The sequence below is a fragment of the Aotus nancymaae genome, unplaced genomic scaffold (assembly GCF_030222135.1).
Source record: "Aotus nancymaae isolate 86718 unplaced genomic scaffold, 86718_ANA_hifiasm-v0.15.2.pri h1tg000029l, whole genome shotgun sequence".
NCBI lineage: Eukaryota > Metazoa > Chordata > Mammalia > Primates > Aotidae > Aotus > Aotus nancymaae.
The window spans coordinates 13477979-13500515 of NW_026988442.1; the positions used below are offsets into that span (position 1 = coordinate 13477979).

Genomic DNA, 22537 nt, shown 5'->3' on the forward strand with positions numbered 1-22537 from the left:
CAAGATCTCAGTCATGGGACTGTCAGCCCTGCACTAAGTTGGTGGAAAGCTATGTGCCATAGACATGGCAGGCGGGTGCCGGGCACAGTGGCTTACACCTGTAATCCCAGCACTGGGAGGCCGAGGCAGGCGGATCAGGAGGTCAGAAGATCAAGACCAGCCTGGCTAAAACGGTGAAACCTTGTCTCTACTAAAAATACAAAAAATTAGCCAGGGGTGGTGGCACACACCTGTAGTTCCAGCTACTCGGGAGGCTGAGGCAGGAGAACCTCTTGAACCCGGGAGGCGGTGGTTGCAGTGAGCTATCACAACACTGCACTCCAGACTGGGCGACAGAGTGAGACTGTCTCAAACAAAAAAAAGACTGAAAATCTTTTCATGACTGCAAAACACCCAGATGCTAGATAAGTTATAATGAATGTACTTTTTTTTTTTGAGATGGAGTCTCACTCTGTCGCCCAGGCTGGAGTGCAGTGATGTGATCTCCACTCACTGCAACCTTTGCCTCCCAGGTTCAGATGATTCTTCTGCCTCAGCCTCCCAAGTAGCTGGGATTACAGGTGCGTGCCACCACACCCGGCTTTTTTTGTATTTTTAGTAGAGATGAGGTTTCACCATGCTGGTCAGGCTGGTCTCGAACTCCTGACCTTGTGATCCACCCACCTCAGCCTCCCAAAGTACTGGGATTACAGGCGTGAGCCACTGCGCCCGGCCATGAATGTACTTTTTCAACTGCATTGCTGAGGTCGTAGATAGGACATTCCACGAACTCAAGAGCTAGAGGGATTGACTGCCTCCAGGGGCAACGTGAGACTTGGTTTTGAGCATACAACGTGCAGAAACAAAATCGGCGCCTTTCTACGAAGGCAGGTAGCTCAGCACCTTTGGCACCATGAAAACGCGGCAGGGAAAATCTGCCCATCTACAATGGAGACTGAATTAGAAACATCTCTGTCCCTGCTTGAGAAAAAAAAGAATTGGGCTGCGTATAGTGGCTCACACCTGTAATCCCAGCACTTTGGGAGGCTGAAATCGCTGAAGCCCAGGAATTTGAGACTAACCTGGTCAACATAGTGAGACCCCCATCTCTACAAAAATTAAAAAGCTGGGCATGGTGTCACGCATCTGTGTCCCAGCTACTTGGGAGGTTGAGGTGGGAGGGCCACCTGAGCCCAGAAAGTTGAGGCTGCAGTGAGCCATGATTGTGCCACTGTACTCCAGCCTGGACAACAGAGCAAGACCCAGTCTCAAAAAAAAAAAAAAAAAAAAATCTCACCAGAGGCTGTAATTTTAGGTCTTCTCTCTCTTGGGGCTGGGGTTCAGATTTATACTGAAGGAAGGTCAAGGAATCCTGGAGCTGAGAAATTAAGATAATTATCTAAGGACCTTCAGGATCAATACCGTGTGTCAACAAATTATAAGCTGTCCAAAAACACTACTGAACCTCCAAGGACATAAGCCATCGTGAGCGAAGTCATCAGAAACAATAATTGATTGAGACCCCTGGGGCTTCAGATACTGGAATTACCAGATACAGAATATAAAATATGAAACCTCTAAAGGTGGCACTGGAAAACAATGAGCAAAAAGTCTGAAAATGACTAGGCAGATTTGAAAACAGAATTCTGGAAATGACAATCATTGAAGTAGTGCATTACTCAACAATAGAGTACATCAATCTGAAGAAAAAAATTACTGTCGAGTTACCTTTGTCAGAAAGAGACAAAGAATTGGGACCTGTGAAGGAGCCATCCCTCTGGAAGGTTAATTGGGAAAAACCTTTTCATGTTACCAAGGGCAGCCTCCAGGAGCCTGCTGACTGGCATTTCTCAGCAGAAAGGGGACTGTCCTGAGGTGGGAATAGGATCTTGGGAAGCAAACGTACCTCTTGCCCATCTCTGCTTCTGACTGCTGGTATTCCACGGTCAGAGTCATGATTAGGCATGTTCCCTTCTTAGCCTTCCTCCCAAGAGGCTTGGGGGAACCAGCGACCAGCCCCACTCCACTCCTCAGTTGGGCTTTACTGCCTGCTGCCAGGAGCCCTCTTGTGGACAGAGCTGGACTTTCCCCCGGGCTGCCTCCATCCCTGAGCCAGATTCCTTTCCAGACTACACACCAGCTGCTTTTCCTTCCCCTTCGCATTAGCCTTTTCTCAGGCTGCTTTTCCACCCCACGAGTTAACATTCTCTGGGTTCCTCCTAGGGAAATCCAGAAGTGATCAGGGCTCAGCCTCCCCGCCTTCCGAGGGCTGGCTCACCCAGTCCCTCACACCGGGCTCATCCTTGCTGCCCCGTCTGCCGTTTTGCAGGCCCCGAGGCCTGGCATCTATCATTCCTTCTTAATGGTGTAGCTGCCTCTGCCTCCTCCAGCCGGGGCTGGCTTCTGCTCCCAGAAGTTGCCCTCTCCCAGCACCGTTCACTCCCAGCAACGGCTAGCAGCGGTTGGTGCCAGGGAGTGGATCCCTCCTGTGTGACCCAGAGCAAGGCACCTACTCACCGAGCTTGTTCTTCTGTAAGCTGGGGATGCAAACGATGCCTGTACCTCTGGGGTGTTGCGAGCGTAAAATGCAATCAACAACATGGGTGTAGCCCCTAGCACGGGGCCTGTAAACACCCATGGCGTGCCTGTAAACTGGTTGCTGCCATAACCTGTTTCTCTCCTCACCAATGTGCAATGTGGTTTCCTTGAAACTACATTGTACCCAGCACTCTGTGTGGAGCCTGGTGTCCTGCTCAAGTCATATGTTTCAAGAAAAACTTTTTAAGACCACCTAATTCTCAATCCCTTCCTTTCAGCCCATCAGAGGCTGTGTTAAGGGGACTTGTTAGGAGAGCCGCAGGGCACTGGCCACCATCTAGACTGTTGCTGTCTCCAGCCTGGCCTGGCACTGGGCCAGTCCCTGGGACAGGTTTCAATATGTACAGGTGAGTCACAGGTGCAGGTGTGAGGGAGGGGAGAAGGCAGGTGCAGGGAGTGGGTGGAAGGATAGGGGGCGGCAGCTGGCCCAGGAGCCCAGAACTCTCCTGGCTTCAGGGATCTGCCTGCCTTTGACTGGGTGCTATCACCAGCCCCGGACATTTGATCATCAGGTGCCCAGTGGCTGTTGAAAGGAGCGGAAGAGCCACCAAGAGCAGGATTGGGAAAGGCACCCCAGTGCAATGGCACACACCTGCTCCTCACAGCAGAAGCATTTCTACAGTGGACAGGGGTGGCTTGGGACAAAGGCCACAGACAGGGTGACTGGATTGCAAATGGCCCAGTGCAGCTGGAGTGTAATTTGGAGAGAGGAGGCTGCACAAATTGGGAGTGGGTTCTATTGCTAAGGGCCTCAAATGCCAGGACATGAAATTATGACCTTGATGCTGAATGCACCTCTCTGGCCATTGAAGGGTCTTGGCCAGAGAGGTGCGTTTTTCAAAATGGCAAAGTTCTGAAAGCCCCCTCTGGCTGTGTCTACAGGGAATGGATAGTGGATGGGAGCCAGGTGAAGAAGTTGCTGCAGTCTTCCAGGCCTGAGAGGACAGTGGCCCTGACCTGGAGTGTGTGTGGCAAGGCGCAGCGGTGGGGATGACAGGCTGCAGATGAGGTGGGTTTGTGAGCTTGACAGACCACGTAGAGGCTTGAGGGTTTCCTCCGGTCCCCACAGCCCCAGCCCAGATGAGACATCTGTTCTGTGGCTGCAGCTCTAGCCCTGTCCACGCTCAGCTCCACCCCCAACCATGTCCATCACCACTGTCTGGCACCCTCCTGTCTTCCTGTCACCTGCAAGACGACATTCCACTCCCACGCACCTGGCCTCCTCAGCTCACCCTAGCCCTCACACTCCAAGGTTCCCTTCTGCCCTTGCACTTGCCCTGGGACCTCTGCTCACCTTTCACAGCTCAAACCAAACACTGTCCCTAAGAGGCCCCTGACCCTGCTGGATATCCCCGCCCGCAGTGCCCTCCCCTGCAGCTCCAGCCTTCAGGAAGGAGGAAGAACAAAGGCTTTCTTACTAAAAATCCTAATAAAGAGGTGTCAACCTTCAGAACTTCACTACAGGAGGCAGGCAGGGTGCCCAGGGCACAAAAAAATAAGGAGGCACCCACTGCAAAGGAGAGCCTGAGGGCTTGGGCATCTGTTTAAAGAAGGCAGTGGGCTGGGTGTGGAGGCTCATGCCTGTAATCCCAGTAATTTGGGAAGCCAAGGTGGGGAGATCATTTGAGGGTAGGAGGAGTTCAAGACCAGCCTAACCAATACGGTGAAACGCCATCTCTACTAAAAATACAAAAAAATTAGCCCAGTGTAAAAATACAAAAAAATCACCCAGGCAAGCTCTCCTCCTCGGGGCCCATGTGCCATCTCTTCTGTCTGGAAAACTGACACCAACGCTCCCAGGCCAGGTCAAATGCCATCCTGTGCTCCTGCGGTGCCAAGTCTTCTCTTCAGAGCAGCTGGTTAGATGTCCCTGTCAGTCACCTCCCTTCCATGCCCCCAGTAATGGAGAGGGGCAGGAGGATACCCTCAGGGGCTGGTAGGACTGACTCGGCCACTGTCCGCCCAGAACCACTCTATGTAAGTGGCAGTGACAAGTCCAGCTTGGTAGAAGGACAGGTGTTCCCATAGGAGTGTGGCCAAGCGATCTGGGCCCAGAGGCAGCTCTGGGTGAAGCTAGAACCCCTGCAAACCCCGCAGGGCCCATGTCACTCAGGCAGGACCCACCACCAGATGTGTCGGGGCTGGGGACTCAAGTGAGAAACCTGCGTCAGCTCCTGTGAGCATCCACTCTGCGAGCGTGAGGGCAGGAAGTGGGAACCGGGGACTTCCAGAGAGAGAGGTGTCTCACCTGGAGCTTCTGGCCTGGGAGGCGCACAGTCCTACGGCCCAGCCCTGTGAGAGACAGGAGGCGACGCTGGAAGGGACTAATGCCTTTATTGCCTCCGTGCAGGGCTCCCAGCCTAGGGTTCAGAGGCCTCTGGGGGCAATAGGTGACCCTGGGCCCAAATTATTGCTACTTGGCAAGGTCACCTTCGGGCTTCCCATAGTGCCCTGAGAATGGGTGGGTGAGGGCATGCAAATGATATGCAAATAGCATGCAAATCAACCCAGAGGCCTCTGGCATATCCATGGGTGCTGGAAGAGTCAAGAGCCTGGTGGCCTGGGAGGGTGATGGGGCACCAGGTCTGGTCCAGCCTCAGGAGGCAAGGTTTGAGGGGTTGAGGAGTCCCTGAGCATCAGCCTTGCTTCTGCTCCTGCCTGGGGAGGAGCAGAAGCCTGGCCCCAAGACAGCAGGAGGAAAGCAGGATCCTCACTAGGCAGCCAGATGGCCCAAGGCCCACCCAGAGAGGGATGGGACCCACCCTGGGTCGCTCGGCCAGGCAGGGACAGCAGGGACCAGAATCCAGGCCTCCTGAGCCAGGTGGAAGCCCAAGCAGTTTGGAGGCTGAAGTGACAAACAATAAAATATACGGATAAATAAATTGATAAATAAAAAGCAAGCAGCCCAGTCCCTGATCCCTGGGCTGAGCCCCTCCACCAGGCTCAGGTCCAGGAGGAGGCAGGCCTGGTCCTTGCGCTGGGCTGGCCAGTCCAGAAGACTCCAGAGGGAGGCAGGCAGGGCCCGGGGGTCCTCAGCGTGTGCGGGTCTGGCTCAGTTATTCATTATCCACCAGGAGGCTGGGGGACAGAGGCGGGGGTCAGGAGGCCTCAGGAGCCCACTGCCCCTCCCGGCCACAGGGAGTGGGGGGCCACCGCACACCTGGGAAGAACACAGTGGTGAGGGTGTCTGGGGCCCGCAGGTGGTCAATGAGGACGCGCTGGAAGGCCTTGCTGCAGGGCGACTGCTGGTGCCTGTGGAGGGACCCAGGCTGCCTCGACCTCGGTCTCCCCACTCCCACCCTGCCCTGCTGCCAGGATCAGACCCCGGCCCTCCTCACGCTGCCTCTGTAGCCTCAGTCCTCTCCTCTGTTACATGGGGACACTGTGTGGGTGGAATGAAGGACACTGCACAAGGTGCTTGGCATAGGATGTGGCCCATGGTGACAACTGTGTACTCACTGAGTACCTGTACTGTATTCAGGTCTTCCCAGTCACCTCCTTTAGCCCACAGGAGGTGGAACTGTTACCACCTCCATTTTGGAAAGGACTTGGGGGCTCGGGCAGGTAGGGTCATTCATCTGAGGTCACAGAGCCAGTGAGCAGGTGAGCAGAATTGGAACCCTGGCCTGACTCACTCCAGGGTCACACTCCACAGTGTTACTGGCCAGACCGGCACTCATACCTTCTCCAGGAGGCCTCATCCTGCCAGAACTCATACAGGGTGAAGGAGGCACCGTCTGGCATCCTCTGGGCGGACACACTGTGGGGCCAAAGAGATGGCCAGGGCAGGGCTGCCACCACCTCTGCCTCCCCCACCAGGGGTCTCATGGGAGCCCTGGCCCAAGACGGCCAGCCCCAGCACCCCTCTCCTCACCCCCTCCCACCTCCAGCTGGGCACTCACTGCAGACAATGGCTCTGGGACCCTGTGAAGTCCACATAGCAGCACAGGGCTCGGTGGAAGTCCTGCAGGGCTTCCTCTGCCACCTGGACCTGCCTCTGGGCCACAAGGATGTGCTGGTGGGAGAGGCAGCCGGTCAGCTGGGGCTGGGGCAGGGCCGGGTGCAGGGGAGGGACTGACTGTGGCCTCCAGGAGGTCCCCTGCAGCTGTCACCCAGGCTGGAGTGCAGTGGTGTGTGGGATCATGGCTCACTGCAGACTCTACCTCCCAGGCTCAAGCAGTCCTCCCACCTTGGCCTCCCAAGGTGCTGGAATTACAGGCATGAGCCACCAACCTGCCCCCCAGCCTCCCTGACTCCATCCTCCTCTGTCTCCAAGGGTGCTGCTTGACCCAGTCGCCGTCCCTCCCTCCTGCAGTATGCTACCACTTCCTTCCGCCCTCCAGCTTCACGGCCACAGACCTGGCTTTCAGAAATGCTGATGGGGAACCAAAGCCCAGAGATGGGCAGCAGTTTCTGCAGGATCTCAGAACCTGGCACCTGCCTGCCAGGTGTGGGGGAGGGGCATGTGCGCACTGCAGAGGGTGGGCGGGCAGATGGCTCCATGAACCCCCACTTCATGAGCACCCCGAGACCCTGCCATTCAGCTGCCGGCCCCTCTCCTGGGCTCACCGAGTCAGGTCCCTTGGCCAGGTCCTCTTCATGCAGCGGTTCCAGCCGGGGGGCCTGTGAGGGCACAGAGTGTGGGCCAGGCCTCCAGAGTGGCCCTGGCTCAGGCAGATGCCAGGAGGGTCCTCCCTCGTGGGGCCCTGGCCCCGCAGCTCTCACCTTGCATTCGAGCTGGTCAATGAGCTCCTGGAGGCGGTTCACCTGGAGCTGCCACTGCATCTCGGCCTCTGAGCTGAGCCCTGTGGGTGGGACCCATGCAGGGTCAGGCAGGGGCCTCTCAGGCCCAGGATGTTCTTGGGATGAAGTGAGGGGCAGCAGAGGAGCAGACCCTGGTGGAGTCAGGGATGTGGTACTTGCCTCGCCCAGGCCTCCCACCCCAACCCAGGTGCACCTGTGTCAGAAGAGCCGGGGGACCAGGTGGATGACCGGCTGACGCTCTTCAGGGCCCGGCGCCCCGCCCGCCGGCTGCTGTGGGGCCAGCTCTGTGCCTCCACACTCTCTGCATCTGACCTAGAGGAAGTAAGGCTCACAGGGCTGAGGACTGGGGCCCCAGGACGGGCTGGGCCTGGGTGGGGTAGACAGGCCTCCTGGGACTCCAAGGCCCAGCCCCAAAACCAGTCTCATCTCATCCCGTTACGGCTTCCCTGCCAGGATGCCAGGACTGGGGATTTGGAATGGGGGTCACAGTGGGCACTTGTGCACTGGCCCCATGGGTCAGCAGGGCCCTTACATACCGCCAGCCACAGGCCTGGGCCTCCAGGGTATCTGACGCCCCCTCCAGCGAGCTCTGCAGGGCTTGCAGCTGGCTCACTGTCTCCCGAAGCAGGAATCGCGTCACAAACTGGTCCACCTTGGAGGCCTGCTCATACTCCTGCGGGCCAAGGGGGCACGGTCAGCATCTCCCAGCCCGGGCATTGATTTCTGAGTGGGTCCTCTGCCTCTTGCCCATCAGACCAGGGGCATGCAAACCCAGCACAGGCAAGAGGAGGGCTCTGAGACCCGATGGGTAGGGAGGCCTAGATCCCTCCTCGTCCGGGCCTAGCCTCCTCCAGGGGGGTGTGAGGCCAACACAGGAGGCATCTGCCCGCCGGCATGCCTGGCTTATGGCCCCTTCTCTGTCAGGGCTACCAACTTTAGCACTGTCATAGCCAGTGAAGTTCCACAGCTAGGCTGGGTGGGGGTTGTCACAGGGTATCCAAGGGCCAATTTTGACACATGAGGCAAAATGATGGCCTGGTACAGCCCCAGACTCATAATCTATGTATTCACTCATTCATTAATTCACTCATGCACACAACAAACACTGAGCGCTCTACTAGGAGCTGCCGATAAAAGACAATCAGGTCGCCATCCTCACTCACACACACACACACACACACACACACACACCAGCACTGACCCCAACCAACAACGTCAGCCTCCTCCCAGCCCCTCCCAGGGTGACACAGAGGCAGGGAGGCTGCCCACATGCTAGGCCCTGCATGGCCCATCATGGGATTCCAAGGCTCCTCCACTACCTGCACTTGCTGGAGCTTACAATTCCTCATCTATCAAACAGGAAGGATGAAACTCAGCACATGGAGCTGCAAGAAGCTCCCAGGAGTGAATTCCTGCACAGAACTCAGCCCAGGGTCTGGCCCGCAAGCTCTCGATGCCAGACCTGCCAGCCATCTACGGTCAAGTGTAATACACTAAGGAGCCTGCCCACTTGTACAGCCAGGAGTCACAGACACCTAAGAACTGCCTAACCCCCTCCTCCCCATGCACATGCATGAGGCCAGGGTGGGAGTCCTGGGGAGCTGTGGTCCAGGTGCTTGCCCTCTCCAAGGGGACTCCACAGGCCTATCCATCAGAGACTTCATCTGTCACGATCTGCCTCAGCTCAGCTGTCAGATGGGACCTCCCAGGCCAGGCTTATGAGCTGGGAGACAGGGACAGAGAAGAGGCTGGGCCTTTTCATTCTCAGGCCAAGGTTTCTATCTCCATGAAATCCTTCAAAAAAAAAAGATCCCTTTCAAGTATTTGAAATGATTAGTTTCTGTTGCTTGCAACCAGAGAACTGACAGAAGCACCCACTCAGAGCCAGGTATTATTCTAAGAATTTCACTTAGTCTTTTTTGTTTTTTGAGATGGAATTTCACTCTTGTTGCCCAGACTGGAGTGCAATGGCACCATCTCGGCTCACCGCAACCTCCTCCTCCTGGGTGCAAGCGATTCTCCTGCCTCAACCTCCCAAGTAGCTGGGACTACAGGCGTGCACCACCACACCCGGCTAATTTTGTATTTTCAGTAGAGATGGGGTTTCTCCATGTTGGTCAGGCTGGTCTCAAACTCCTGACCTCAGGTGATCCTTCTGCCTCAGCCTCCCAAAGTGCTGAGATTATAGGCATGAGCCACCATGCCCAGCCTAGTCTTTTGTTTTTTTGAGACAGAGTCTCACTGTCACCCAGGCTGGAGTACAGTGGCGTGATCTTGGCTCACTACAACCTCTGCCTCCCAGGTTCAAGCAATTCTCCTGCCTCAGCCTCTCGAGTAGCTGAGATTACAGGCCTGTGCCACCACACCTGGCTAATGTTTGTATTTTCAGTAGAGACGGGATTTCACTATGTTGTCCAGCCTGGTCTTGAACTCCTGACCTCAGGTGATCCACCTGCTTTGGCCTCCTAATGTGCTGGGACTACAGGCGTGAGCCACCATGCTGGTCCTCATTTAACCTTTGTAACAATTTACAGGAACCATAATTGACCCCATTTTGCAGATGAGAAAACTAAGGCCCAGACAGGTTGATTACCTGGGCTAAGGTCACACAGCAACTTAGTGGCAGGGCCAAAATTCATACCTAAACCACAGAAATCCCCCTCTACTCGCCACTCAGCACCTTACATGCATTGCCTCATTTACGATCATTAGCCTTTTTAAAGCTGAGACACCAAGGCTAGAAGTAACAGAGTGAATAGAGACCAGATCCACCTGTGGGCCCTGGGAAGCTGTGCTCAGAGCCTGCAATTGGTGAGGTCGACCCATGAGGTCACAATGTGGCCAAGACTCAGGGGGCAGAGCAGATGGAGTGTGGGCCATGGACCCCAGTGGTGACCAGCCCCACCATGGGAAACAACAGATCCCACAAAAGGACCAAAGCACCCAAGCAGGCCCACAAGGAGAAGCCAAGTGACGTGGACAAGGCCTGGTGGAGACAGTTCCTCAGCCACCTCACTCGGAAGAAGCCAGCTCTGAGTGTGGGGGATGGGGAGCAGGGCCAGGGAGGCCCATGGGAGTCAGGGGAAGCTGGAAAAGTGGGTGGGAAGGGATGCTGAGAGTCTAGGCCTTGTGTGAAGTTCTAGGGGGTGAGAGAGAAACTGTAAAATCTCTCCCAAGGATGAGGATCCCAGGAGCCCACATAGGTTTAGATAGGAGTCCTTTAAAGGTGGCTCACGCCTGTTATCTCGACACTTTGGGAGGGCAAGGTGGGTGAATCACTTGAGCCCAGGAGTTTGAGACTAGCCTAGGTGACATAGGGAGGCCCCATCTCTACACAAATTAAAAAATTAGCTGGGTGTGGTAGCGAATGCCCACAGTCCCAGCAACTTAGAAGATTGAGGTAGACTGCTTGAGCCCAGGAGGTCGGGGATGCAGTGAGCCATGACACCACCACTGCACTCCAGCCTGGAGAACACAGCAAGACCCTGTTTGACTCAGTCTTTTAAAAAAAGGAGGGCAGAGATGCCAGAACTAGAAGGTGGATGAGACTTGAGAGCCCAAGAGGGTGTGAGTGGGATTCCCTCCCAACCCTGGACAAACAGGCGGAGGTCCCAACAAGGAGAATCAGTCCTCCCTCTCAAATTAGCAGAGACCCTGGACCAGGCGCGGGTAGTGGGTGCTGAGAGCCCCTGACATAGAGCTTAGAAGGAATCTCATAAACCTGGCCTCAGGAAGTCAGCCTGGGATGGATGATGGTTTCCAGAGGGAGGCGGAGTCCGGGGTGCCTAGCAGGGAAAGGCGGGCTTCCCCGGGACCTGAATTGGACAGGGTTTCCCCTCCAGCCCTGTGCATGGGAGGATAACAGCACCCGAGTGGATGAGGGTCTCAGGAGGAGGGCGGGGCAGCCCCGGTGCGCTCTCCCTCCTCACACCCCTGCTTCACCCCCAGACCAGGCTCGTGCTGCTTCTCCCCTTAGACAAGCGGCAGCCGCTGGCCGAGGCTGGGCGACTGGGTGACGACGCATCAGGCAGCGGGCTGGGCTTCCCGGCGGCGGCCAGGCTGCGCGGAGCGGGAGAAGGCGGCGAGGGCGAACTGAAGATGCCAGTGCTGCTGCTGCTGCTACGGCGGGGGGCGCGGCGGCCGGAAGAGGGCGTGGCCTGCCGTCAGGCGGGGGTGGGGCCAGGGGCCGGGCCGCGCTGAGCTGGCCGCGGCTGCTCCCGCGCCTGCGGTCCCCGGGCAAGGCACCCTGCAAGGCCGGCCCCGCCCAAGAGCAGGCGCGCAAACGGTAACACTGCACTCGCTCACTGCTCTAAGCGCCTGGTCCTCCAATAAAGAGCTTGTGGCAACCCTGGCGCCTGTGACCCCTGTTGGAGGAGTCCGGGCGCCGAGTTGCACGGGGTGAACGAGGCAGGCTTATTGAGGGCAGAGCCACCGCCACGGTCTGGAGCCAAGGCTGTCTTTTGCTTTCTCCTTCCTTGTGCCAAGAGTCAGAACAGAACCCCACACCTTGCTACAGTGGTAAGAGGCTGTTTCCTTCCCCCAATACTCCAAACCCAGTCACATCTCGCCCAGTCTGCAGGCTCGAGGTGGGTTTGGGCAAACCCAGGCGTGGCCACGCTAGTGAGGGGGACCTGCTTCCAGCAAAGCCTGCCATCTCCCCCAGCATCCAGAAATCCCTCTTAGGCAGAGGGAGGGTCCCAGACCAACAGGCACCATCCTAGGAAGGCTAGCCAGGACACCAGTCAGCTGGGGCAAGGCCTGAGACGTGGATTCTGCTGTGGACGCACCCAGGGGAGGCTGGAAACCCTGGGCCTCTGGCCCCTCATGCCTACACATTGTGTTTGGTAACCCCAAAACACTCAGCCCCCTAGTCTTTCCTAAGACACCTCTGTCTCCCAACCTACCCTGTCCCATCTCTTTCCCCACATGACAAAGCCTTCTTCCAAACCACTTATCTGTCTAGGGCAGCCCACTCCCCTGCTCATCAGCTTTCAACAGGTCTCTATTACCTATAGGGAAAAAGCCCCCAGCCTCAGCCTCACACCCCAAATCACTTAGAAGAGGCCCTGCCACTTTCTGTGGGCTGGATCCTGCTACTTCTCACTCCTCTGGGTCCCAAATCCAGCTTCACACCTCAGTGCCATCCCCAGCCTGCCGAACTTGCAGCCTGCCTTCCTGCCACACACTGGCAACCAACCTCAGGATGCCTTCTTGTGGGGGCAGATGCAGCAGGACTGGAGGTCCCAGCTCACTAGAGCCACCAGCCCAGTTTCTGCTGTCACCGTCACTTTGATGAACATCTCCACCTTGCCTGCACTAGGCTGAAGACTATAGCATCACTCCTGCCAATTGTGAGAACCGACTCTTCCCTACCACCCACATGGTTACAATCAGGGTAACCATATTCTTCCATGGAGCCGCATCTCCTGCCCATACAGTAATTGGCCCAAGCTGGCCCTGTCAGCCCCTCCCCCTAGGACTGTCATTCAGGAGCTGTAAGAGACTGTGTTCTCTACTTGAACATGCACAGAATAAAGCCAATCTTCAGAATAAAAACACAATACAAAGACAGTGCACAACATCCTGAGTTTCCAACAGCCCTGAGGTCAAAGCCTATTTCTGAAACCTGACTTCCTGTTGCCCTTGGTATCCAAAACATACAAGATCCTTGTAATAAAGTCCCTATTTTGGCTTACATTCACCTGAGTCTTCTACTTGCAAACAAATTGGTCGTGAAGAGAATAATGACACTTTGCAGAAACAAGACGTGGCCTCTTTCCTGTGTGTGGGGATTATTACTACCTTTTGGAGGAGAAAACCAAGCCCAGAGAAATATCAAGACTTGCTTAGGACTGCATAGTGAGTCAGCCTCAGAACCGAGTCTCACTGAGTGCAGTGGCTCACACCTGTAATCCCAGCACTTTGGGAGGCTGAGGCAGGTGGGTCACCTGAGGTCCTAAGTTCGTCATCAGCCTGGCCAACATGGTGAAACCCCATCTAGGTGGCTCACGCCTGTAATCCCAGCTACTTAGGAGGCTGAGGCAGGAGAATCACTTGAACCCGGGAGGCAGGGGTTGCACTGAGCCAAGTTTGCACCACTGCATTCCCAGCCTGGGCGGACTCCGTCTCAAAAGAAAAAAAAAGAACTGAGTCTCAAACTCAGGTCCACATGACTCCATCTGCGGAAGCCCCTAATGGTAGGGCCAGAGTCTCTTCCGGCTTTTCAGAGCGGCTGTAGATCTGTGACTAAAAGCTTTTTCTTTGGTGCTGGGAGGGTAGGGGCCACACATCTGGCCAGAGTACATCAGATAATTCTAAGTGGCGTGGGAAAGGAATCAGACTTATTGTACTGGGCTGCTGAAGCCAGGCCCCTGGATGCCAAAATCACTGCCCCTGGCCCTGCCCAGGAGAGAAGATGGGTCCAGGGAGTTGTCATGGGGTAGGGGGCTGCTGAGGAGTGAGGTCACAATGAGCACAATCCAAGTTCCTTTCAGCCTTCTGACCTGCCCTACCCACTCCACAACCAGGAACTTCCGTCAAGCCCAGGTGAGAGGTGTCAGGAGGCTGCCTGGGTCCCCAACGGGGATATATGTCCAAATGGCCTTGCCACAAGGACTCTTTACCCTCAAAGCTCTGCTCCTCCTGGAGGCTTCTTAGACTCTAAAAGATCAGTCCTAGCCATCTTGTCAGCCATCTCAGCAAGGGCTGACTGGGTGGAACAGCAAAGCAGAGGCGAGTCCTAAGAGTGTGGGGCCCAGTGCCAGGTGTGGAGCCTGGAGCCCGGCGCCAGAGGAAGACGAAGATGGAGACATGCAGCTGGAGCCCAGCCAGAGCCAAGACTGAGGCCTGAACTAGTGGCAGGGCCTCAGGCGTAGGCAAGTGCCACGAGCTGAAAAGGAGGCCGACGGCAAGGACAGAAGAGGCGGGGGCTTTCCGACCAGAGGGCGGAGCCAAGAGCTGAGAGGGGTAGTGATCTGACCCAGGAGAGGAGGAACTTAGGCCCCGAGGCAGAGCCAGGGGCTGAAGGGGACCACTCTCTAGCACAGAGTCCGGGAGGTCTCCGGCCGACCAAGCCGAGTGGCATGGAAGGGTGAGGCTGAGCCCGAAGGTGTCGTCTGTGTCTGGGGGCCTTCGTGTGCACCGGCTGTCCCCAATGGGTCGTGTCGCGGTGGTGGTGGACCAGGGCTCAGGCTTCACCAAGGCGGGCTTTGCGGGCGAGAACCAGCCGCGCATAGTGCTGAAGAGCTCCAGCCTTGTGCCCAGGTTGGATCGGCCGGTGCTGCCCGGCGCGCCGGGCTGCGAGCTGGCGGGCGGCGTGGCGTGGGCGCACCCCATCAAGCACGGTGTGGTGGTGGACTGGGAGGCGCTGGAAGGGCTGTGGGAGCGCCTGCTGGTGGGCGGCCTGCGGGTGTGCCCGGAGCAGTGGCCCGTGCTGGTGAGCGACTCGCCGTCGGCACCGCCCGCGGGCCGCGAAAGGGTAGCGGAGCTGCTGTTCGAGACCCTGGCAGTGCCCGCGTGCCACATGGCCAGCACCGCGTTGCTGGCGCTCTGCTCCACTGGCACGTTCAGTGGGCTGGCTGTGGAGGCGGGCGCGGGCGTGTGCCATGCCACGCCCATCTACGCAGGTCACTCGTGGCACCAGGCCACTTTCCGGTTGAACGTGGCGGGCAGCACCCTGTCACGCTATCTACGGGACCTGCTGGTGGCGGCGGACCCTGACCTCTCGCAGCAGGCCCTGCCCCGCAAGGCCATCACACATCTCAAGAAGCGCAGCTGCTATGTATCCCTGGACTTCGAGGGCGACCTCCACGACCCCGCCCGCCACTATCCGGCCAGTTTCAGCATGGGTAACGGGTGCTGCGTCTGCCTCAGCAGTGAGCGCTTCCGCTGCCCCGAACCCATCTTCCAGCCGGGCCTGCTGGGCCAGGATGAGACGGGGCTGCCTGAGCTGGCCTTCCGGGCGCTGCAGAAAATGCCCAAAATGCTGCGGACACGGCTGGCAGACACCGTGGTGCTGGCCGGTGGCTCCACGCTATTTCCTGGCTTCGCCGAACGCCTGGACAAGGAGCTGGAGGCGCAGTGCCGGCGACACGGCTACGCGGCCCTGCGGCCCCACCTGGTGGCCAAGCATGGGCCTGGCATGGCTGCGTGGACCGGCGGCTCCATGGTGGCCTCGCTGCACTCCTTCCAGCGCCGCTGGATAACCCGGGCCACGTACCAGGAGTGTGGCTCCAGGCTGCTGTACGATGTGTTCAACTGAGTCAGGCTGGACTGGGGGCGGGGAGGGGGGGCACTGCGGTGGAGGACAGCTCTCTATCTAAAGAGTTTCAAGTGTTTGAAGCTTGCAGGGTCCTCCTGAAGGTTGGCGCTGACTGGACGGGTCACCCCCATACCCTTTCCGGGCCAGGAGGTGGTGTTTGGGACCCTTGGGACCCTCATTTTGAACTGCAGTTTGAATCTTCCCCAACCACTGCCAGTTCAGAGAATGCCAGGCCAGCTGCCTACCCCCAAGCCCTACTTCATGGCAATAAAGGTGATGCCCCCACCTGTCTCCATGACAGATATGGGAGTTCCTCCAACCTGTCGTCATGTACCATTTGGACACATATCCCATGCCAGGCCCCAAGGGGCAATCCTTTGAAAAGCTACTAAATCTCGTGAAAGTCACCAGGAGGGGCCCTGTGCCTGGCTGTGTGCTCAGGTGATTGTTGACTATGAGTGCCTCGGTTTCCCCTTGTGTAAAAAGTGGGGTGAGGCACAATCCCGGGCCTGCTCACTGTTCCTTCCTCACCCCCCTATTTTTTGAGATGGAGTCTCACTCTGTCACCCAGGCTGCATGCAGTACAGTGGTGCAATCTCAGCTACTGCAGCCTCCACCTCCCAGGTTCAAGTGATTGTCCTGCCTCAGCCTCTCAAGTAGCTGAGATTACAGACGCACACCACCATGCCTGGCTAATTTTTTTGTATTTTTAGTAGAGATGGGGTTTTGGCACGTTGGCCAGGCTGTTCTTGAACTCCTGACCTTGTGATTCGCCTGCTTCATCTTCCCAAAGTGCTGGGATTACAGGCGTGAGCCACCATACCCAGTCTGCTCCCTCCCCCTTACAAGAGCTATGGAGCAAAGGGAGGTGGTGATATTTCTTGAACACACAAAGGGAAGGGCGGCTTATTTTCTGAAGTCACCACTTAAGGGGCTCAAGCCTCGGATGTCAGCACTGTTTGTGCTTGTGCAGACACATGTCCACGTGTGCATACAAACACGTCACATACCTGCCTACTCACGTATGTCCTCAGCCAGGCACTGCCCTGTGAACATGTGAGCACAGTCTCCCACGCCTAGCCCAGCCCTGCATGATACCCATCACAGCTGTGACGGGCCAGTAACAAAAGCAACAGCAGCCCATAGTATGAAGCACCTACTGTGTGCCAGACATTATTCTGGGTGCTGGAAACAGAACAACACAGACAAAAGCCCCTGCCTTCATTCTCACTCGTCACAATGATGTATGGAGGGCAGCTCTATTGTTATGATAGCTTATAGATGAAAAAACAGGCCCAGAGAGGTCAAGGGGCACAGCTACAATGTGGGAGACCCAGGATTTGAACCCAAGTCCCTAGCTCCATAACCCTGAGTCAAGACTGTGGAGGATCCCACAGCATAGCAGACATCTGCTGCCTCACGGTGGCCCCCCACTATCAGCCACCCCACTCACCAGCTTGGTGGCGTCCATGGCAGCGAGCACTGCACGGTTCAGCGATTCCAATGCAGCCAGCACCGGCCGGTAGACACCCAGGTGCTCTGAGAAGTAGTCTGTGGACAGAAGAGGTACTCAAGGGTTCCTGGACCCCCACCCATCTACCTGGGATTCTGGCCCCCTGGAAATCCTCAGCAGTCAAGCAGGTCTTGTATACTGAGCCCAGCCCAACCTGTCCCATCAGGAGACCAGCAATGGCCCCTTGCCACACCTACCCTGGGACCCAGGGGCCCTGGAAGACAAGAGCTCCCGTGGGCCTACTTACCACACAGTTTTTCCGTTTCTAAATTGCTGCAGGGAAAAGAGAAGGCGCCCTTCAGACCTTTAGACTTGGGCCTGGTAAACTGGGACTGATGGGGCCAATGCTCCACCTCCCACCCCACCAACTCCCAGCTCAGCCTAACAAGGAGGCCGCTTCTGCTCTGCCCCAGATTAAGTTGCTCCTGTGGACGGTCCTGGCAGGGTGGGAGAATGGGTTCTACTGCCCCCACCAAACACTCTAAGGGCAAAGATTCAGACCCATTCTTGGCCTCCAAGAGGATCTCAGGCCAGGGGAAGACAGATATGGACACAGGCCAGTGAGAAGTGGTCACAGCTGCAGAGGGGAAGCCAGGTGCAGGGAAGTCCAGGGATGGCACGGGGTATTTAGTTGGTAGGTCAGGGAGGGCTTCCTAGAGGAGGAGCTGCCTAAGTGAGGCCCTGAAGGACAAGGAACTGTCTGGGGTGTCTGGCCAGTAGGGGAGGGGGAGCAGTGCAGATGAAGGTTCCAGCCCAAGTCTTGGGAGCCTAAGACGGACCCTCAGGAAATGGGAGAAGGGAAGTGGAGGGAGGAACAGCGGTTCATGCTTGCACACCCCTGGGAGCATGCACGGAGAAGCGCGTGCACACTCCTGTTGAGACGTGTAGATGTGGGAGCATACAAGGGGAGGTGTGTGTGTTCATGCACTGCATTCTCGGGTGGAAGCAGGCGGGGCCCAGCTGTCCCCAGGCATCCTCTGGTCCCTGCGGGAAGCGGGAATGGGGAGCTGAGCCATGGGTGGTGACTCAGGCTTGGCTATTTTGGGGTCCCAGCTGGAAGCAGTGCAGTGGGCAAGACTGGAGCTGGAGAGGGGTAGGCGAGTGGGGAAAGTTGGAACCGAGCCCTGGTACCTTTCTCCCTGCCCCCTCTTCCTCATCCTACAAAAGGAACCAAGGCAGCAGAGGACACAGTGGGGTAAAGACAACCTGACCTCACATCTACCCACAGCCCCCTCTTGTACTCACTCGGTGAGATGCCCATCAATGCCGCTGAACAGTTCCCGCAGCTCCCCCGGGCTAAGAACCCCATCGGCAAAGTAATTCTGGAATTCCTCAAATGAGAGCTTCCCATCATCTGGTGGCAAGGGGAGGACAAGGAGCAGAGGTATCCCTGACCCTGACTGCACCCTGGCACCAGGTCCAGGGCCCCGAGGGCCTCGTAGCATCTGACTGCCACCTAGCCAGATGGGATGGGAATCTGAGCTCCGTGGGGGACCTGACTGTTGAGGACAAAAGGACTAGGGTCCTCAAAGGTGACCGCTGAAGGCAACAGAATCTACTTTGCAGGCACCCAAGGAACAGGGCAGTATGTGCACAGCACTGGGTAAGAACTCAGTAAATGGTTGCCAAATGAAAAAACAAGCAACAGGCTAGGACCTGGCCAGAGTGTGGCAGGGCCTAGATGTCACCTGAAAGGACTTAGGGACCAGCCTCGCTGCAAGACACAAGGAACCTCCATGCTTTGGACCCAGGACCTTCGCAGAGAAGCCAGGGGGAGGCAGATGGAATCTTCCTACTAGTTGGAGGCTCTGCAGGCAGCAGCAGGCTGGCTTAGAAGGGAATGAGCTCCCCATCACAGGGGCATGTGAGCAGAGGCTGGGAGCATTTATGTGGGACAGAGAGACATGGGATTTGGCCTGAATGATGTGTGAGGTCTCTGGGCAGATGGGTGGGAGGAGCTAAGCCAGGGGACGGTCTGAATCTCCCCAGACAGAATGACCTGGTCCAAGTGACAGCAAGTGTCCTGATCAATGGGGTGGGACAAACAAATCCCATCAATTTGAAGAAACCCAAGGAGAAGGGGCAAGGAGTGGGGACAGGACCCCGTCCCTAGGAGGATGAAACACAAGAAGACGTGAAGACCCAGATGAAAGGAGTCCCAGGCTGACTGTGAAGCTCAGACCCTCCACTGGCCACACAGGGCACAGTGGGCTGCTCCAAGTCACTTGGGAGAGCAGGCTGCTGCTGGCTGGGTCACGTAGGGCTCCTGCTATAGCTTCCTGACCAGGACCCAAGGCAGGAGGAGCTGACTCCTGGACCCAGCTTTATCCTTGCCCAAGGCGTGGGTTCAGTTGGTCCTCCACGACTTCCCTGGTCCAGACGATTGGTCACATGACAAGTTACTAAGCCCTCTAAAAACCTGAGTATAATCTCCAAAAAGACCTCATCTCCATTACTTCACTCTTCCAAGTGCCTCACAAAAGAGCCTGGGACTAAACACTGCAGAGACCCAAGTTCGAGCCTATCAGTTAAAGGCTGTGTGACCGTAGGCAACCTGCTTCATCTCTCTGGGCCTCTGCTCCTTTGTAAAATAGGGTGAATTCCAATCTAGTTGGTGGTTGGGAGGGCAACACGAGGCCATGTATGGGAAATGTGCACCACCGTGCCAGGGTGCTGTGTGAAAGTCAGCCTCTACCTCCAGCCTCTGGCCAAACCACATTCCCTCCACTCTCCATCCTGCCAAACTTGGCTGAGAACAGCACTTCCTCTGGGAAGGATGCCTTGATTGATTCTCCTGTTTTGGGCCCCCAAGATTTGTTGCGACTCTAGATTTCCCAACTCTCCCCGGGCCTCCTGGATGCCTCCCACCCTGCCCCCCACCATGGGACCCAAGGGGAGCCACACTCACCATTCTTGTCTGCTCTGCGGAAAACCTAGAGGTAAAGGGACATGGGGGGAGCTGTGAGTGCCATCTGGGAAGCCAGAGGCCCCCACCTAACCCGACAGGGGCCCAGCTGGCCGGCCTACCCCCTGCCTCACCTTTCCTCCTGCTCAGCCTGGTCCCAAACCCCTGCCCAGCTCAGCCCTGCAGGAGCTTTTCCTGCAAGCAGGGCACAGGAAGAGCACACAGTGGGTGCCACCCCCGCTCACTTCTCCTGCAGGGCCTGGCCTTGTGGGGGGTGCTCCTGGCCAGCTCCCTGCATCCCCACCTCCCACACCCAGTGCAGCCCAAGCTCTATCTGATGCATCAGCCCTGGCACAGTCCCAGCTTGAGGAAGGTTGAGGGGATGGGCCAGGTTGCAGCCCAGGAATCCTGCACAGCCATTCTAGAACTAAGCCCCGAGCTCTGCTGTGTGGCCATGGTCTATCCCAGTTGCCCTCTCTGAGCTGTTTCCTTGCATGCTGTTGAAGACCCACAGCAGACAGTAGCTACTCTGTCTCTGCAGGTGCCTGAGTTTTCACTGGCAGCTGGGGTTAACCCTTTCAGGGCTGGGGCCTCCTATGGGGCTGACTGTGAGGACCTTCGGCAGGCGTGTTGTGTACACACACGTGCAAGTGGGAGTGGGGGTGGCAAAAGATGAGGTCGTCAGATTTCACTTAGAAGTGGAGAAGAAGAGCAACAGAGGCAGAGAGGAGCAGAGTCATGACAGGTCCCCACCCCTCTCAGTGAACTGCTTGGTCACCCCAAGCAGCCCAGCAAAGGGGAGACTGGCAGGCCTGGCAAGCAGGGTGGGCCAAGCCTGGACCGAGAGCCCCCATGAACTCCGGGTCCTGAATGCCAACCCCCTCCACGGTCCTGTTTTCTCAGGGTCAGCAGGGCTCAGGAAAGACTCTAACCTCTAGTCTAACTCAGAGAAGGTCTGTCCCTGGCTGAGGGGCACACAGCAAGCCAGGGAGGCCCGGGTGGGGTAGATGGAGATACTGGGAGCAGGAAGGGGTGCTAGGCTGGGAATGGAGACAACTGAGGTCACCTCATTGCACTCCTGCCTCCATGACTGACCTGGGACATACCCCCTCAGGCCTTGGTTTTTCTACCGGGGAAGAGGGAGGGTCCAGTCCCTTCCAGCCAGGGCTGTGGTCAAGGTGCTGAGTCACTAGGGGAAATGGGGAGGGGGCGGGAGACAGCCTTGCCCCCCTCTGGAGTTGAGGCATGAGGGGGCCAGGACAGAGCCAGCACAGGGGTAAATGGTGGAGAAAGGGCTCAGGGCCCTGACTGGTGCCCATGAGGGCTACGAGTCCACCCATGACTTCATGGGAGGGTGACTCTGAGCAGCCCTTACCAACTGTAGAACTCAGCTGTCCTGGAGTGGGGTCTGAGGGACTCGGGGAGGAGAGGCGGCACTAGAGTCAGGAGTGAGGGGCCCCTCGTGCTTCCAGCCTCCCCTTCCCCAGTCAGCCCAGCCTAGGGCTGCCACAGAGTGGGGTGACCGCTGCTGTGACTGCCGACAGCGCCCCCACAACACCAGATACACAGATGGGGTGGGCTGCGGGGTGTGGGGGGCAGCAGGGGCAGCGACACTGGAGCAGGGACAAGGGGAGACATGGAGAGACAGAGAGAGACAACAGGGGACACAAAGGCAGAGGGGTCCGGAGACAGAGACATCAGGGGCAGAGACGCAGAGACCCAAAGACAGCAGAGGGGCCCGAACAGCCCCGGAGGGGGAGACTGACAGAGCCTTGGGCTGGAGACACCGCGAGCAGAGCCCGCGCCCACTCACGTCCTGGAAGAGCGCGTGTCCGGCGGGCTCCGCGTCGGGCGCGAGCTGGGGGCGCCGCAGGGGCTGGGGCTGGGGCGCGGGCGGTCGGAGCAGGCACACGGTGAGCAGCCCCGCGCACGCCATGCCGCCGCCGCCCTCTCGCTGGGGCTCGGCTGCGGTCGCTCCCGGCCCTGGACGCCGCCGCGGACTCGGTGGGGATGGGGGCCGCCCCTTGGCGCCGGCGCCGACGCGCGGGCTCAGGCCCCGCCCCCGCCCCGCCCCGCCCCCGCGGACGCCGGGTTCCCTCACCACAAGGTCCAACTCCAGCCCCGCGGGCCTCCGCGCTACAGCGGCCACGGCGAAGAGGAGGTGCCCGAGGGCTCGGGTCCCGCGGCGACCTGCCGGGAGCAGAACCAAGGGGCTATGCGCCCACCCGGAGGGGAAGAGTGACCAAGTCAGTGCCGGAGTCAGGGTGACACGAGTGGGTAAAACCCACCAGGACTTCACCTCTCAGGGCGTCTGTATCCTCATCTGCAAAAATGGTTCTGGCAGTCACCCTATGGGATTGTTGGGACTCATTCAATGTCAAGTGTTTACAACGGAGGCTGGCTCAGAGGAAGCCCACAGATCCGTGTGGCCAACTCCCAGGCATCCAGACGCCCGCCCCCTCTGGCACTCAGCGCGGTCCTTTCCCCTCTCCTTGGCGACTCTGGCCCTCCCTTCAAC

General features: G+C 57.7%; 3 protein-coding genes across 4 annotated transcripts; 2 read left to right on the forward strand and 1 right to left on the reverse strand.

Moving 5' to 3' along the window:
- Positions 1-4892: 4892 nt before the first annotated feature.
- NECAB3 (N-terminal EF-hand calcium binding protein 3) lies at positions 4893-22029 on the reverse strand. 2 transcript variants are annotated; one of them, XM_021665819.2, is made up of 13 exons: positions 21833-22029; positions 20023-20047; positions 18360-18468; positions 17362-17387; positions 17055-17152; positions 7878-8014; positions 7535-7653; positions 7303-7382; positions 7147-7200; positions 6480-6592; positions 6260-6337; positions 5738-5829; positions 4893-5655 (listed from the first exon to the last, which is right to left on the reverse strand). In XM_021665819.2, the coding sequence occupies exons 1-13, from the start codon at positions 21953-21955 to the stop codon at positions 5630-5632; spliced, it is 1080 nt and encodes a 359-aa protein (XP_021521494.1). In that variant the 5' UTR covers positions 21956-22029; the 3' UTR covers positions 4893-5629. The 2 variants fall into 2 exon arrangements, with proteins under 2 accessions (XP_021521494.1, XP_021521492.1); XM_021665817.2 differs by having other exon boundaries at positions 7147-7382.
- CUNH20orf144 (chromosome unknown C20orf144 homolog) lies at positions 10248-11630 on the forward strand. The gene is given in 3 exon segments (XM_012455178.2): positions 10248-10379; positions 11290-11499; positions 11502-11630. Coding segments are annotated over 3 exon segments (471 nt in total).
- ACTL10 (actin like 10) lies at positions 14330-15901 on the forward strand. The gene has a single exon (XM_012455177.2). The coding sequence runs from the start codon at positions 14495-14497 to the stop codon at positions 15599-15601; it is 1107 nt and encodes a 368-aa protein (XP_012310600.1). The 5' UTR covers positions 14330-14494; the 3' UTR covers positions 15602-15901.
- Positions 22030-22537: the final 508 nt, after the last annotated feature.